General features: G+C 38.0%; 1 protein-coding gene across 4 annotated transcripts; it reads right to left on the bottom strand.

Annotated features, from left to right (window-relative positions):
- Positions 1 to 1,975: 1,975 nt before the first annotated feature.
- ZNF300 (zinc finger protein 300) lies at positions 1,976 to 13,046 on the bottom strand. 4 transcript variants are annotated; one of them, XM_047092303.1, is made up of 6 exons: positions 12,855 to 13,046; positions 12,013 to 12,139; positions 11,307 to 11,424; positions 6,003 to 6,129; positions 5,635 to 5,757; positions 1,976 to 4,523 (listed from the first exon to the last, which is right to left on the bottom strand). In XM_047092303.1, the coding sequence occupies exons 3-6, from the start codon at positions 11,319 to 11,321 to the stop codon at positions 2,974 to 2,976; spliced, it is 1,815 nt and encodes a 604-aa protein (XP_046948259.1). In that variant the 5' UTR covers positions 11,322 to 11,424; positions 12,013 to 12,139; positions 12,855 to 13,046; the 3' UTR covers positions 1,976 to 2,973. The 4 variants fall into 4 exon arrangements, with proteins under 4 accessions (XP_046948259.1, XP_046948272.1, XP_046948277.1 ...); XM_047092316.1 differs by lacking the exons at positions 12,013 to 12,139; positions 12,855 to 13,046 and having other exon boundaries at positions 11,307 to 11,498; XM_047092321.1 differs by lacking the exons at positions 11,307 to 11,424; positions 12,013 to 12,139; positions 12,855 to 13,046 and adding an exon at positions 10,939 to 11,053.
- Between the last annotated feature and the right edge of the window lie 3,102 nt (positions 13,047 to 16,148).

Here is a 16,148-nt window from a genome sequence, read left to right as displayed (position 1 = left end):
CATATTTGTCGTAATTCAAATACCTCTAGGTAATTATGTTTCTGGATTTTCTTATCATTGGTCTATTTGGCCGCCCATGTGCAATACATCGTCTTAATTATCACTTTATGGAAAATCTTAGTCTGGTAAGTTCTCCAAATTTGCTCTTCAAAAGTATCTTGGCTAGTCTTACCTTTTAGCATTTCCATATGTAATTTTATAATTAAATTGTAAAAATTTCAAAAAAAGAAAGCTTATTGGGGTTTTGATATAAAATGCATTGAATACCGTGGGAAATTGATCTTTATTCAGGGACGTTGAGGGATATAATCATATGTCCTAGATTCAGTGCCATGGACAAACATGATAAGAGGTACTGTCAAACTTATCAAGAATGGACTATCAGAATAAGCCTGATACAGAATTAAGCAAAACAGGGCATCAGAGCAAGCTCAATTAACTACTGATAAAAATGGAGTCCTTGCCACTTACTAACAGTGGGATGATTCATAACAACTGTAGCTTTCATTCCACATAATAGAGCTAAATCCACACAGAAATTTGTAGCCAGTTGCTGGTTACCTGCATGCTATCTGGTATTTTGTTGTTGCTCAATAATAAAATAAGCTAACTCTATATTTATGAATGGGCTTATTCCTTTGGATTTCAATTTTTCTCATCTCCCCAACAATATACAAATCACTTTGGGGGAAAATGGGCATCTTTAATATTGAGTCTTTCAACCAAAAAACTTGGTAAGTCTCTCAGTTTATTTAATTAAGCCTTGTTTAATTTATTCAGTAATGTTTTATAATTTTCTATATAGAAGTTCTATACTCCATGATTAGACTTACTTTAGAGGGTTCATATTTTTTATGCTAATGTAAATGGCATTTTTAAATTTTCACTCTGCTGATATGTAGAATGTTTACTTTTTAATATTAAAACTATATAAAGCAACTAAACTCCTTTATTTCTAATATTTAATCAGTTATTTTTGTTCTCCTTATACACCACTGCATCATCTATGTCCTTATTACTTTTTCCTTTTTAATCCGATGCCCATTTTCCTATTCTTGCTTCATTGCACTGATCAGCTCCTCTAATAAAATGCTCAAAAAAATAAAAAAAGTATGGTGAAGTATTAAGTCAGTAGGTGCTAAGTCTAAATTTGGATATTTATAGAAGTCCATTATCAGATCAACAGGCTGCTTGGAGGTTTGTGACAGCAGAAAATCAAATGGGAGGCTTGCAAAGTAGGAATTATGAATCTTTGTTATATCTACATAAGTTCTGTATCTGTCACTATATAGAACACACTCTTCATTAAATTTCTATGTATTCCCGATATGTTCCTTTTTTTTCTTATCCTTTTTAAAATTTTATTTATTTATTTATGTATTTATTTATCCTTCTCACGCCTTTGTAAGACATCAGTTGGGATGTCTTCCACGAGAAAACATCAGAGCAGCTCAACCCAAAACATGTACTCCTAAGCATTCTTTCCCTGGTATGAATTGTCAATTACATCTGATGACAGTGTTCTCAGCTCACTGCTCATAATGAGACCAAGAATTTGCGTGCACGGACTAGGAACTTCCCACATCCATGTTAGGCATCCCCTGAAGAGGTTCTCACCCAGGGGGTTCCCATCTTTTCACAACAGACAGTTCAGCCATTGAGGAAGAGGATCTGGTGGGCAGGAAATGTGAAAGAATCAAGTGGAAACTATATAAAGAACTATGTGAACATAAGTTTACAGACATTCTCCTTTGTGCCAGGAATGCTCTTCTGCAGAAACCTCTAGCAAGGTCCTCATCTAAAGCTGCTCATGCAGGAATAGACAACCAAAGCAAAGAGAGGAGATATTTTAGAAATATTAAGTTCTTAAGCCTGTGAAGAGTTTTTCTCTACAAGTGTTCTTTGTTCCCAGAGAAAACGGTTGGGGCTGCAGGGCAGGAATCAGAAAATAACTGAAGAGACATTAGACGTGATCTTTATGTGTAACCACCAGTTTATAAATGTATGTAAAAAACAACAAATGCATAATAAAATGTCACTTGAACATACCAAGAATCAAGGCCACTAGGGTCAAAAACAGTCAAATGAACAGTCCTGGGAATGGGTTATCAAAAGCAGAGTGTCTGAAATACAAGTTTAGATGTAGCTTTTACATATTAGTCTTAGCATCCAACTGCATGGAAATGAAAGACAAAAAGAATAATAAATGAAAATGTACTCTTCACTATACTTTTTTTTTTTTTTACTGATAGGAAATATTCAGATGGGTGAAGCAGGCTTGCTTGAAGTTACACAATCTGCGAGTAGCTGAGCCAGTATTAGAACACAAGACCATCTGGTTCAGTACCAAAGCATTTCCACAACACCAAACTCCCAGTGAGGGAGAATAAATGGGTGATCTGGTCAAGTAGCACCAATTTCAAGATCCAGGATCCTTCCAGAGAGACAGGTCAACTTATATGATTGAGACGGGAAAACGTATAAACATCATCTGATCCACCTATCTTTCCATCTTTGTACAAGAATTTTACATGTATCTTTAGGGGTCATGCTAAGCCCCTCCTTATAATGTAGTTTCTAGGAATTTATTTATTTATTTATGTATGTATGTATGTATGTATGTATGTATTTATTTACTTAACTCAAGCTTTCTTCATGTCCTTTACAGGGAATTACTGTATGGCCAAAATGATGCCAAGCTAATATTAGCTATTTCACAATGTCTGGTTATTATTAATGTGGTATAATATAGAATATGTAACTTGACAACATTCTATATACATAACTTTAAAAGTTTTACACACCATGTTGAAAATGTTCTTCATTTATGATTATTTTCCATCATCTTTGCTGAGTTGGGTATCACCACACTACAGACATCTATAAAGATGTCTCATAAATATCAAATCAATCAGGTTCCTAGTATTTATTAAGGCTTGAGCTAATACTGAAGGCTTTTCTGCGTTCAGTTCATTATGATTTTACTACTGTATGAATTCTCTGATGTACAGTGAGTTGTGACTTCTGGATGAAGGCTTTCCCACACATAGCACATTGATAGGGTCTTTCCCCAGTATGAATTCTCTGATGTAAAACAAGGTCTGACTTCTGGGAAAACGCCTTTCCACATTCAGCACATATGTAAGGTTTTTCTCCTGTATGAATTCGCTGATGCCCTGGGAGGTGAGACTTCTGAGAGAAGGCTTTCCCACATTCACTGCATATATAAGGTTTTTCTCCTGTGTGAATTCTCTGATGTCCAATGAGATGTGATTTCTGACAGAAGGCTTTTCCACATTCACTGCATTTATAGGGCTTTTCTCCAGTATGTGTTCTCTGATGTATGATGAGCTGTGACTTCCGGGAGAAGGTCTTCCCACATTCAGTACATTCATAAGGTTTCTCCCCAGTATGAATTAACTGATGTGTAATGAGTTCCGTCTTCCTGCTGAAGGCTTCCTCACATTGAGCACATTTGTAGGGTTTCTCCCCAGTGTGAATTCTTTTATGTATAATGAGGTGGGACTTCTCACAGAAGGCTTTCCCACATTCAGTACATTCATATGGTTTCTCTCCAGTATGAGCTCTATGATGTATGATCAGCTGTGACTTTTGGGAGAAGGCCTTCCCACACTCTCTACATTCATAAGGTTTCTCTCCAGTGTGAATTCTTTGATGTATAATGAGGGGTGATTTCTGGGAGAAGGCTTTCCCACACTCACTACATTCATATGGCTTTTCCCCAGTGTGAACTCTCTGATGTATAATGAGGGAAGATTTCTGAGAGAAGGCTTTTCCACATTCAGAACATTCGTAAGGTTTCTCCCCAGTATGAGTTCTCTGATGTACGATGAGATGAAACTTCTCACTGAAGGCTTTCCCACATGCACCACAATCATATGGTTTCTTTCCAGTATGAATTCGTTGATGTACAATAAGCTGTGACTTCTTGGCAAAGGCTTTTCCACATGTAACACACACACAGGTTTTCTCCTTAGTTTCAACATTCTGATATTGCATAAGGGATTGTTTACTACTAAAAATGTTCCCACACTGATTGTTATTACAGGGCATTACTCCATTGTGAATTTTCTCAAGATTAGAATCAGATGCACCATAGCTAGATGATTTTCCACATCCCAAACTCTCATCAGGGTTTTTTCTTGAATTACTCTTATTACAACTACGTAGATCAGCATTATATTTCAAGTTCTTTTTAAATACATCATAGCTATGGGATCTTTGTCTTAAAGTATCTGGCTCTATGCACTCTTGAAATATTTTTCCAAAGGCATTATATTTATGGCCTGACTCCACAGTCACTGTTTTGTTGCTGATGACTGTTACTTGCCTGAAAAGCTTGTCTTGGTTTTCCTGACATCTCTGTAGCTGGCCATCATCTTGACAGACTTTTAAAATGGAGTACAATGAACCATCCTTTGTGACTCCTTTCAGGATATTATTACGGAAGGAAACAGACCCCAAAATACATGATTTGGGGTTGTCAAGGTTACTTTTCCTGTCTAAAAGAAAGAAAGATAAAATAAAACAATTATAAAGAACAATAAACAAACAAGAGAACAATAAACATAATGCAGAAGAACAGAACAAATGATTAATCCAATGTAGTTGATGAACTCAGAACACAGGGACAGAGACAGGCCATCTCCTAACACAGGTCAGCATAAAGTATGATCAGATGAATGGATGGAAAAGGATATTAAAGAGAAAAATTAGACCTGAAGGAAATAGAAATGTATCTGGGTTATTATCACTCTAATTGTGGATTATTCTTCTAGAATTTTCCCATTTCTCCTGCTTTCTGAATGGAAATCCTTTTCACTTTCTGAATTCATTTATCTTATAAACCATTTGCTACATATATACTTAACTATTATCCTGTGACCATTATCCAAAGAAACAAGGTCCCTTCTGTACTCAAAATATTTTAACTCTCTTCAGTCTACTTTCCTAATTAAAAACTAACACAAACAACAGAAAAATCCAAGACCCTGCTATGGATTCAGTATCAGATTCACACCAAGAATCCAAGCTTATATTCCACTACTTCCCATAACACCTTCTATATATACCAACAGAAACTAGCAAAGTTCTCCCAGAAAAGCCTTCATTCTCTACCTTCAAAGTTTTATTCATACACCCTCTCCCCACCACAATCTGCCTTCACCTTCCTCCTTCAGCATCACCAACACTTAGTATGTTTCAAAGCAGCTACAGCTGCACGCTCCGAAAAACACCTTCTCAAATTCTGCTGCATATTTAGACTTGCATTTTCTCCGAACTTTTAAAATGGTAACTATATTTGACAGATAATTTTGTACACCATGTGCCTGGAGGTCTTACCATGTAAAGTACAACCTATGTTCTTGGGAGGAATTTGCCTTTCTATTGCCTTTTCATAAAAGGTGTTAAAAATATACATATATGCAGAAAGGAAGAAGATCAAGAAGCAATAGCTCCTCCTTATAAAGGTTCAGAATTATTTAATTATTTGTCAAATGCCTACTAAATTCTCAGCACAGGAACAAACAATAAGAAATCTCGATAAGGACAAAACGTCAGCCTCAGGCATCAATCAATTAAGAAAACAAAACAATCTGAGATTTCACTTCCCTTGTCTCCCATCTGCCTGATTTTCATCGGTATAGATCCAATTTGATACGTCTCTCTTGATGATCCATGGATCTTCCCCTTGTTCCAACTTAGAGATGACATCTGGTTTGGAAACTGGATATCCTATTAAGTGGAAATCACAGAGGAATTGGGATTGGGGGCACTGAAGGAAAAAAGAGAAGGTGTTGTTTCAGAAGGGCTACAATGAATCAGTCCAGTTGACTCTCAGCAAACACCATGACCTCTGTTTGGGAAGGTCTGAAGATCGTTAAGTCATCATATATCTCAGGAACCACCTAAGCACAGCACCTGATAAGGAAAGGCCCTTGGTTGGACAAGTCTGAGTGATGCAGGGAAGCCATCCTTACCCAATGAGATCACGTGGCTGAAGTTCTCCAGCATCACATCTCTATACAGGGTCCTCTGAGCAGGGTCCAGTTGCTGCCACTCCTCTTGGGTGAAATCCACAGCCACATCCTTGAATGATACCAACCCCTGTAACAGTATATTCCTGTTCAGTCTGAAGTGACCATTCTCATCATTCCTACTATAGTATATAAAACTACAACTACACCTAGTTTTGTATCATAGTATTTGGGAGAAACAGCACAAAATCTTGTCTTTACAAGAAGAGACAGATTAGGAAAACAGAAGAGGTAAATCAAAATGCCTACCTAATACAAATGGTAGTTTAATAAATCATAAGGGCAGCATTCAAATAACTGAGAGGAAAACAGATTGTTCAAAGAATAATACTGAAACAACCGGAGAGTCAACAGGAAAGGAAGAATGTTGAATCCATATGTTAAAGGTGGAATTAATTGTATGCTCTTAAAATTCATATGTTGTATGCTAACTGCTAGTTTCTCAGAATGTGACCTTATTTGAAAACAAGGTCACTGCAGATTTAATTAGTTCTATGAGGTCATTAGGATGGACCCTAATCCAATATGACTAATATCCGTATGAAAAGGAGAAATCTGAACACAGAGACAGACACACACAGAAGAAAGATGGTATGAAGAGACATGGGGAGAAGATGGTCACCTATAAGCCAAGGAGAGGGGCCTGGAAGATTGTTCTCTTACAGCCTTCAGAAGGAATCAACCCTGCTGACACTTTGAGTTTTGGCTTCTAGCCTCCAGAACTTTGAGACAATAAATTTCTGTTGTTTAATCTACCCAGTCTGTGGTCTGTTGTTAAGGTAGCCCTGGAAAACTAATACACCATATTTTATGTCTTGAGAAATGCAAAATATACATTCTAGATGAAGCAAAAAATTAAATTCTAAAAATATAGCCAAGAGCATAAAAGTAACAAAACATGGGAAGATTTTTATTAATAATTACAGAGCAGAGAAAGCTTTTGTTTTTTGGGTTTTTTTAATGTTCCTTTTTTATTTATTTTGAGAGAGTGAGAGAGACACAGAGAGAGGGAGTGAGCAGGGGAGGTGCAGAGAGAGGGGAAGAGAGAGAATCCCAAGCAGGTTCCATGCTGTCAGCACAAAGCCTGATGTGGGGCTGGAACCCACAACTGTGAGATCATGACCTGAGCCAAAACCAGGAGTTGGGCACTTAACCGGTGCCCCTAGCAGAAAAAGCCTTTTAAAATAAGAGATTAAAAAGAGAAAAAACACATATAGAGAATCACAGAATGTCAGTGTTCTTGAAGATCATAATGTAATATCCTCAATTTATAGGAAAATAATCATAGCTTCACCTCAATTAATGGTTCTCCGATATATATATATATAGATATACATATAGATAGATAGATATAGATAGATAGATATAGATATATAGATATAGATATCTCTATATATATGCAATAACTAGTAATATAATGAAGTATACCAATTACAGTAGCAATACTGAAAAGAGACATAATGAGAAATGTACAGGAAACACTCATAAAAACATAAGATTATTGATGTGACATTAACACAAAAAAAACTTGGGTAAGTGTAGAGCCGTAAGGTATTTCTGGAGGGGAAAGGGACTATTTTAATTAGGTCACCATCATGTTCACAGTTGTCATCTACTAGTATCTGAGTGATGTTTTTCAGCTTTTCCTCCTAAATATTTCATTATTATCAAATATTGCTTTCAGAACAAAAACAGATTAAACACGGTTTCCACTATCAACACCCCCTGCTTAAAAGTATCCACTGGTTCTATCCTTTTGTATACAATCAGTCTCAATCATCTCAGTCCCACGCCAAGTCCCATATTCACACCATCAAGCTGCCAAACATTTAATTTGTCCTTAAAACAACCTTATTAACTTTCTCATTTTACATATGAGAAAACCTAGAATTACAGTAGTTCAGTAATCACTTGCCAGAGGTCAGGCACTGAAGATATGATTAACTCTCAGCTTTAAAAAGCAGGTATTCTGATTCAATAGCTCCACACTGCCTCCTTGATATTATAAACAAGATCTTCTGTATTTTATTGTTTTAATAACACCCTTAGTCAAACTTCCAATGAAACACCCTAGATTTTCGTTTTCCTCAAATTCTCAGCCTTCCTAAAACCACTCTGCCCTCTCTACTTTTGTAAATGTTGTTTCCCATCTTTATCCTACTTCTCTCATGATCTAAAGCTCAATAATTTTTTAAGCCTATTTTCTAACTCCTTATACAGCTGGTTGCTCCCCCCTCTCTGTTTTAACAGTTCCTTGCTCCCATATCTATTATAAAATTTTTATTTGTCAATGCTGCTTTCCATGTCTGTTTACCTAATTTTTCTCTGCATTCCTCCCAGAAAAAAAACCATACCGAAATCTTCTTGAGATACTCCACAGCCAGTCAATGCATGTGACACACATTAGGTACTCAAGAAATGTTCACTAAAAAAAGGAATGAATGAAGATTACAGAAAATAAAATAAAGTTCACATTTAACTAAGAATAGTTCTGTGGATTAATCAGTTACATTCTTTTGATCTAAAGAACAGTGACATGAGAAAGAAAATAAATGTGGAATGTAGAGAAAATCCATTCTGACAGGAAGTTTAAGAGATGTAATTTTAACATTCTGATTTTGCTTTATGAATTATACTCAAATGCTTCATTATACTAAGTATGCATAAATTTTGTTAATTTTGAGAAAAATATAATGTATAATCAGTGGGAAATTGTACTCTTATCATCTACAAACAAATGTTTATGGCTTGGGTGACTGGGAGAATGGAAGAGAGAAGGTGTTAGAAGAAGAAAGGAAGAATAGATATGTGTGCAAATAATGACTTCACTTCTGGACAGTATGGAAAAAATATAAATCCCTCTTCCTAAAGGAACAGGCATACAATCAGTTAATAAGCCCCAGTAGTTGGATTTATTAAGCTAATAAAAATCCATTTTCATTCTCTAAAGCTACTCCAACAAATATAAGACTAACTAGATATGTAAAACCTTCCAGTTGCCACATTCAGAAAATTATTTTCAAATATATATAGGTATCTCAATATATCCAAAATATAATTTCAAAGTATAACTGACCTTTAAAAATTATTAGTGTGCTTTTTGGAATTGTGTCTTCTAAACTCAGTATGTATTTTACACTTAAGGCACACCTCAATTCAGGCTAACCAATTTCAAGTGCTCAGTAATCACATGTGGCTGGTCGCTCTGCACTGAACAGCACAACTCTAAAGCTACTGACATTCAAGAAAAAAAACAAAACAACCTTATCTTTTTGCAATAGAACCCACCTGTTAAGCTTTACTGTAAAATACACATGAGCACTCCTAATGCAAAAATTGATTACTATATTTGATAATAATAATGATGACAATATAATAACAATACCAACAATTAACACTTAATTTAGAACAAACCATCCCAGGTACAATTCCAGGCATGGTTTTTATTTACTTAATTCTTACAACAACCCTATGAGGTTTCTAATCCCCATTTTACAGATAAGAAAACAGTCACTGTTTGACCAGGCTGGAAAGAAATATCATGCATCCGCTAAGATAATAAAGAATTCTAGGGGCACCTGGGTGGCTCAATCGGTTGAGTGTCCAACTTTGGCTCAGGTCAAGATCTCATGGTTCATAAGTTCAAGCCCCACATCAGACTCGATGCTGTCAGTGCAGAGCCCGCTTTGTATCCTCTGTCTCCCTCTCTCTGCCCCTCCCCCGCTGTGCTCTTTCAAAAATAAATAATCATTAAAAAAAAAAAGAATTCTAGGTACTGGCATAGGAAGATATTCAAAATGTATACAAAAATCTTTACCTGGGACAATTAAAAAGCAAGTTTTGCAGCACGGAATCTTTACTGTGTAACATTATTTCTCCAAAAGAAAAACACAAGAAAGTAAGAGACACTCTTATACATTTGTACTTTCACATGTACACACTTAATTATAGTTATATTGAAAAGGTTTGGAAGATTACAAACAAATGGTTAACACTGATAGTCTTAGAAGGAGGAGAGTTAAAAGGTTTAAATTTTTATCATTGATATAGTTTGAAATTTATATACCATGTACATAGCCAATGTTGGCAGGGAGAAAAATCATTACACACTATTAAAAATGGAAGTGCATGGGGCGCCTGGGTGGCGCAGTCGGTTAAGCATCCGACTTCAGCTCAGGTCACGATCTCGCGGTCCGTGAGTTCGAGCCCCGCGTCAGGCTCTGGGCTGATGGCTCAGAGCCTGGAGCCTGCTTCATGCTGGCTCTTCATGCTGTGTCTCTCTCTGTCTCAAAAATAAATAAACATTAAAAAAAAAAATTAAAAAAAAAAATGGAAGTGCAGAGAAGGAACTGGCCTCAAGTTGGAAAGTGATCCTACACAATCTGAAACCACAGCAAAGGGTATGGAGTATCAGGGACCCATGCTCTACAAAGCTTTGCCAGAGAATTATAATGTAAGAACTGCCCTTTGGGAGAAAAATAGATTTTGGAAGACCATTCAAAATGCACCCATCCTGTGTTATCTAGATTTTAGCAGTAGGTAAAACTGGACAATAGGAAGCCTCTATAATCAATCAGGTCCTCTAAACCAGAAATCTAACAAACTTTTTCAGTAAAGCATATATTTTCAGCATTGCAGGTCATACGGTCTCTGTTGTACTTACCCAATGCTGCCATTGTAGCAGGAAAACAGCTACAGACAATATGTAAACAATAAAACTGTCCATAAAAATAGAGAACTGAATTTGGCCTATGGGCAATAGTTTGGTGAGCCTAGCTCTGAAGGATAAAGTTCACGGAGTCTGGCTATGACACTATAACTTCCCTCTAAAAGAGATCATTTTGTGATACAGCTACCAGAAATCTACTGTTGCACTTACCACAGGAGTGTTGCTAAGAATACTGTGTACTCCATCATCTAGACAAAGACCCAGAATGGAAATTTGTTTTAGTCTTACGTGGTAAGAAAGAATTTCTTCCCATGGGAAATTGATCTGTTTTCTCTTTAGAGGACTGTAAATCAATTAAGTGGTGACGTCTTCAAGAAAGATCAGAAAAACTGGTACATTTGTTTTTAAAAATGTTTTCAGGCCAGGTTTATCTACATGTTCCCTAGAAACGCTTTCTAGGTCTTAACTTTCATTTTGGCTATCTTCTCCCTAATCCAAATTTTAGCTATCTGCACTATTCCATTTGGTTGGACAGAAAATGAAGGAAATTCTTAAAATTAAATACAAAAGCAACTCACCTGGGACTTCATCATTCTCTGCTCTCTTCTACAAGAGCAGATGTCTGAAAAAGCAAAACCGATGCTCAGATGGGCATTTTCACAGACCAGACCGTCTGCTGCTTCCACATTCACCAATCTAGAAACAACCACTAGAATCAGCTGTATGATGACACAACCAGTGGGGATAAGGCTATTTGGTCCTTGAGAGGGTCAGGAAGCACTAGGTGAAGGAAGTCCTCTTGTGACCACACTATGAAGATACAGAACTTGGTCAGGGTGGTTTAATTGTAAAGATGTGAAGGTATATTTCACACTGACTTACTAACAGCTTATTGTTTCCCTATGAATCAGTAATTCTATTTGTAGAATATTCTTATAAGGCAATAAACATGAATGGATATGTATAAAGTAAACTGTAGATGGACTGCTCCAGCAACAAGAATGGCCATGACCAAATGGAAAACTGAGAAATGTATTCCCTTATTCCCCAGAAAGAACCAGCAGCTGAATTCCAATAATCTCCCAACAGGTCTTCTATATTTTCCCCCAACTCAGCAAACTCTCTTGCCAATCAATATTCATGGACCAAAATGTTAATTTTAAGATGTTTTCTATTTAAACTATTATTACAGATTTTCAACAGTGCAGTCATCTACATAAAAAAATGGTGATACGTTGGAAACACTCATACAAGAGAATACACCAATGCAGGAAGGCATATTACCCCGTCAATTTTTCTCAGTCCCAGAAAGAGTCCTTCAGACAAGACTGAACTGGTTCAGAGCAACTGAATGCTCCCAAGACAGGGAGGCTGTTTTACATGGGGTATTCCAGGCGTTGTCAAAACTGATCTGGAAGGAAACAATCAAGAGAAATAGTTATACTCATCTCTGGGTACCCAGCAGGTGCTCAGTAAGTGTTTCTTGAATAAAACAACATGATTTCAATTGTTAGAAAAAGGTAGGCTGAAAATCATACTTTTGATAACAATCCATCCTTTTAAATTTGTTTGGTCTTGTTTTAAAATGACCATTTTGGGGAGAGACGAGGACCAGGCTAAGGGCGCAATGGTGGACCGCGAAGGGGTGTGACCTTTAAGAACTCAATGGCTGCCTAAAACCTGTGGAAACTTTAAAGTATGTACAAGCCTTTCCCGAAAAGTAGGGCTGATCATCCCTGATCCCATTATTGCTCCCTCCAAATTTCTGAATCCTTGGGTCTAGCAATGACACACCCACAGAACTCCCCCATGACCACTACATCACTGACCACCACATGGATGGTCATTTAGTCCGCAGCCTCCTCACCAATCACTGATTCTCCAGAGTCCCATCAATCACTGACCCCAGTCAGTCCTACACGCCATTTCGGATCCCACAGACAACTCCATCACTGACACATTATTCCCCAATTACTAATCTCATACCTCACTCCAACCCTGACTCCCAAATAAACCCAACATGAATCCCACATACCTCCCCACCCGTGACTTCATAAATCTCCAATCACTGACCCTCACAGACCCCTCCCCTCCCATTATCAATCCAACAGACTCACCGCACATACCCGCCTTCTGTCTTGCGGCTCCGTTATCAGGTCTCGAAACGCCCATCACGGCTTTAACCGGGACGGCTGTCACAGCCATACTGCTGAACTCTCCCGCTTCCTGTCTGGGTGAGCAGAGCGCGGGGCTCCCGAGCCTGCGCCGAGCCGTACTGGGAGGTTTTGCCCACTCCGCATCCTCGGCGGCTTTGTTCAGGAGGCAGTATGGCCGCCCCCGTGCTATGTCGGAACTGGAGCCGCCATCTTGAGAATTCGGTCAGTTCCGTACACGCGGAGGAATTCGGTTCCTTCCGAGCAGGGGTTTGGGAAGTGCCACCGCCCCCTGCCCCAGGGAAGGGGGCAAGCTGACGGAGAGGACTTTACGAACCAGCTAGGTGCGAGGTTTTGCAGAGAGCTTTTACAGGTTTGGGGAAGAAATTTGAGTGATACGACCCCTACTAGAAGACTGCATTTGGTGAAAGAGGAAGAATTTCGAATGTTAAAATACTCTCATGGACGGCACTCCTTAAATATGTTTGTAATGGTACAGCCTACACCGGGAGGTTCGCCTAGCTTGGAGGGGTGAGGGTAGAATGGCACAGTTCTCCGCGGAGATCCCACTGTGGGCGCGAAGTGGTGGAAGAGTTCACTGGTGGGCGGAGGAGGGGATCCACAGTAGAAATGAACTTTATACTAAAAACTGTTATAAGGGATTCTCTAGGGGAAATTAGTACTACTAATTGCTGTAAGTTGCTGAGGCTGCCTGAAGGGAAAAGGAACATTCAGAGGCAGGGAGGAGGAGGAGACGGAGGCACAAAGCGTTGACGTGGAGAAGCCGGCGAGAAGAGGGGCAGCGATCCTGCTGCTAAGGAGAGGGCTGTGTAGACAGCGGTGGGAGCCGGAAGGACCAAAAGCAGGATGCGTAGGAACAGAAGTGGGAAGCTAGGGGACACAACACGGGAGACGCGGGGGGAGATTGAGACCGAGAAAGGGGAGACTGAAAAACAAAAATGGAGAGGAAGCGGGGAGGAGGTTAGATTTCAGGAAAACATCACTTGCAAAAATAATGAACTACAAAGCACTTACCATAACCTTTAGGTACTTCAGGCTTTTATATTAAAAAAAAAAAAGTGCTAATGTTTCCTGTGCTTAAATAGATATGCTTTTGAATCATCAGTTTTTGAAAGAGCCATGAGATTTTTGGCTTACGTAATTAAATGAATAGCAGTTTTACATTGAGCAGTTTTATCATGTCAAGTAAAAACAAATCGATCTAGATGAGAGATTTTATTCAGAAAGATGGTTGCAATAGGGAGAACACTTCATTCTCAGAAATCTGCAAGCATCTCAAAATCAAACCTTACCTTTCTCCCCCCGCCCCCCCCTTTTTTTTTATAGAGGGTTAAGAAGGGTTAGCAGTAACCTTCAACAGGTAGGAGTGCAAGTGGCAAAAACAGGACACAAAAATGTTTCTGGAGTTCTCAGATTCCGTGAAAAAGCTGTTAAGGGAGGATGTTATGCATATACATATTGCTTTGCTTTATGTGGTTAAACTTGGGGACCAGCCAACTTTAGGGGCCTGTGGAAAAGAGAGGGGCCTAACTATTGATCAAGGAAGACAGTAAAATAGCAATTGCACTACTAGGTATTTATCCAAGGGACACAGGTGTGCTGTTTGGAAGGGACACATGCACCCCCATGTTTATAGCAGCACTACCAACAATAGCCGAAGTATGGACAGAGCCCAAATGTCCATTGATGGATGAATGGATAAAGATGTGGTATATATATACAATGGAGTATCACTCGGCAATCAAAAAGAATGAAATCTTGCCATTTGCAGCTATGTGGATGGAACTAGAGGGTATTATGCTAAGTGAAATTAGAGACAAATACCATATGACTTCACTCATATGAGGAATTTAAAATACAAAGCAGATGAACATAAGGGAAGGGAAGCAAAAATAATATAAAAATAGGGAGGGGGACAAAACATAAAAGATTCTTAAATATGGAGAACAAACGGGGTTGCTGGAGGGATTGTGGGAAGGGGGGTGGGCTAAATGGGTAAGGGGCATTAAGGAATCTACTCCTGAAGTCATTGTTGCAGTATATGCTAACCTGGCTATAAATTTAAAAAGTAATTACTTAGGGGCACCTGGGTGGCTCAGTCGGTTAAGCATCTGACTCTTGGTTTTGGGTCATGTCATGATCTCACGGTTCATGGGTTCAAGCACCACATCAGGTTCTACACTGACAGTGTGGAGCCTGCTTGGAATTCTCTCTCTTCATCTCTCTCTGCTCCTCCCCTGATCTCTTTCTCTTAAAATAAATAAATAAACATTAAAAAACTTTTTTTTAAAAAAGAACAAAGTGAAAGAAATCAATCCCATAACTTCCATTCATCATTGTACTGGAAGTTCTAAATCAGTGTAAGCAAAAAGAAATAACAGATGCCCAGTTTGGAAAGGGAAAGGTAAAGCAATCTTTATTTACAGATATATGATTTTCTATATAGAAAACTTGATGTATTCTAACAACAACAACAACAACAACAACAACAACAACAAAAGGGCTATTCTTAGAACTAATCAGTAAGTTTAGGAAGGAAAGTTGCAGTATACTAGATTAATAAACGGTTTTATTTCCATATACTATCAACAAACGATCAGACTAAAATTTAAAATATCTACAGAATTTCTTTTAAATGTGAAAGACTTGTGGTAAGTCTGACAGAAAATGGAAACATTTATACATTGAAAACTAGAAAACAATGCAAATAGAAATGAGACTTAAATAAAAGGACTATGTCCTGTTCATGTGTCAGAGGCCTCATTATTGTAAATCTCAAACTGATTTAGAGGTTCAGTGCAATCAATTTAAATTGCAGCAAACTTTTGAGATGAAATTGACAAGATTCTTTTTTTTTTTTAAGTTTCATTTTATTTTTGCAAGACATAGAGACAGCACAAGTGGGGGAGGGGCTGAGAGAGAGGGAGACAAAGAATCCCAAGCAGGTTCCACGCTGTCAGCACGGAGCCAGATGAAGGGCTCCATCTCATAAAACCATGAGATCATGACGTGAGCTGAAACCAAGAGTCAGATGCTTAACTGAGCCACCCAGGTGACCCAAAATTGACAAGATTCTTAAAATTCATATGGAAATGAAAAGGTCTTAAGAATAGCCAAAAATCTTTGCAAAAAAAAATTTGTTTGAGGTCTAATACTACCTGATCTCAAGATTTATTATACACACAGCTACAATATCAAGACAATTGGTGTAAAGATAGAAAAATGGGTAAATGAAATAATAGATCA

This window comes from Lynx rufus, unplaced genomic scaffold (assembly GCF_022079265.1).
Source record: "Lynx rufus isolate CCGP_SWC_20201006 ecotype Redwood Valley unplaced genomic scaffold, mLynRuf1.p SCAF_1, whole genome shotgun sequence".
In the NCBI taxonomy this organism is placed as follows: domain Eukaryota; kingdom Metazoa; phylum Chordata; class Mammalia; order Carnivora; family Felidae; genus Lynx; species Lynx rufus.
This window is presented reverse-complemented; position numbering and strand designations above follow the sequence as displayed.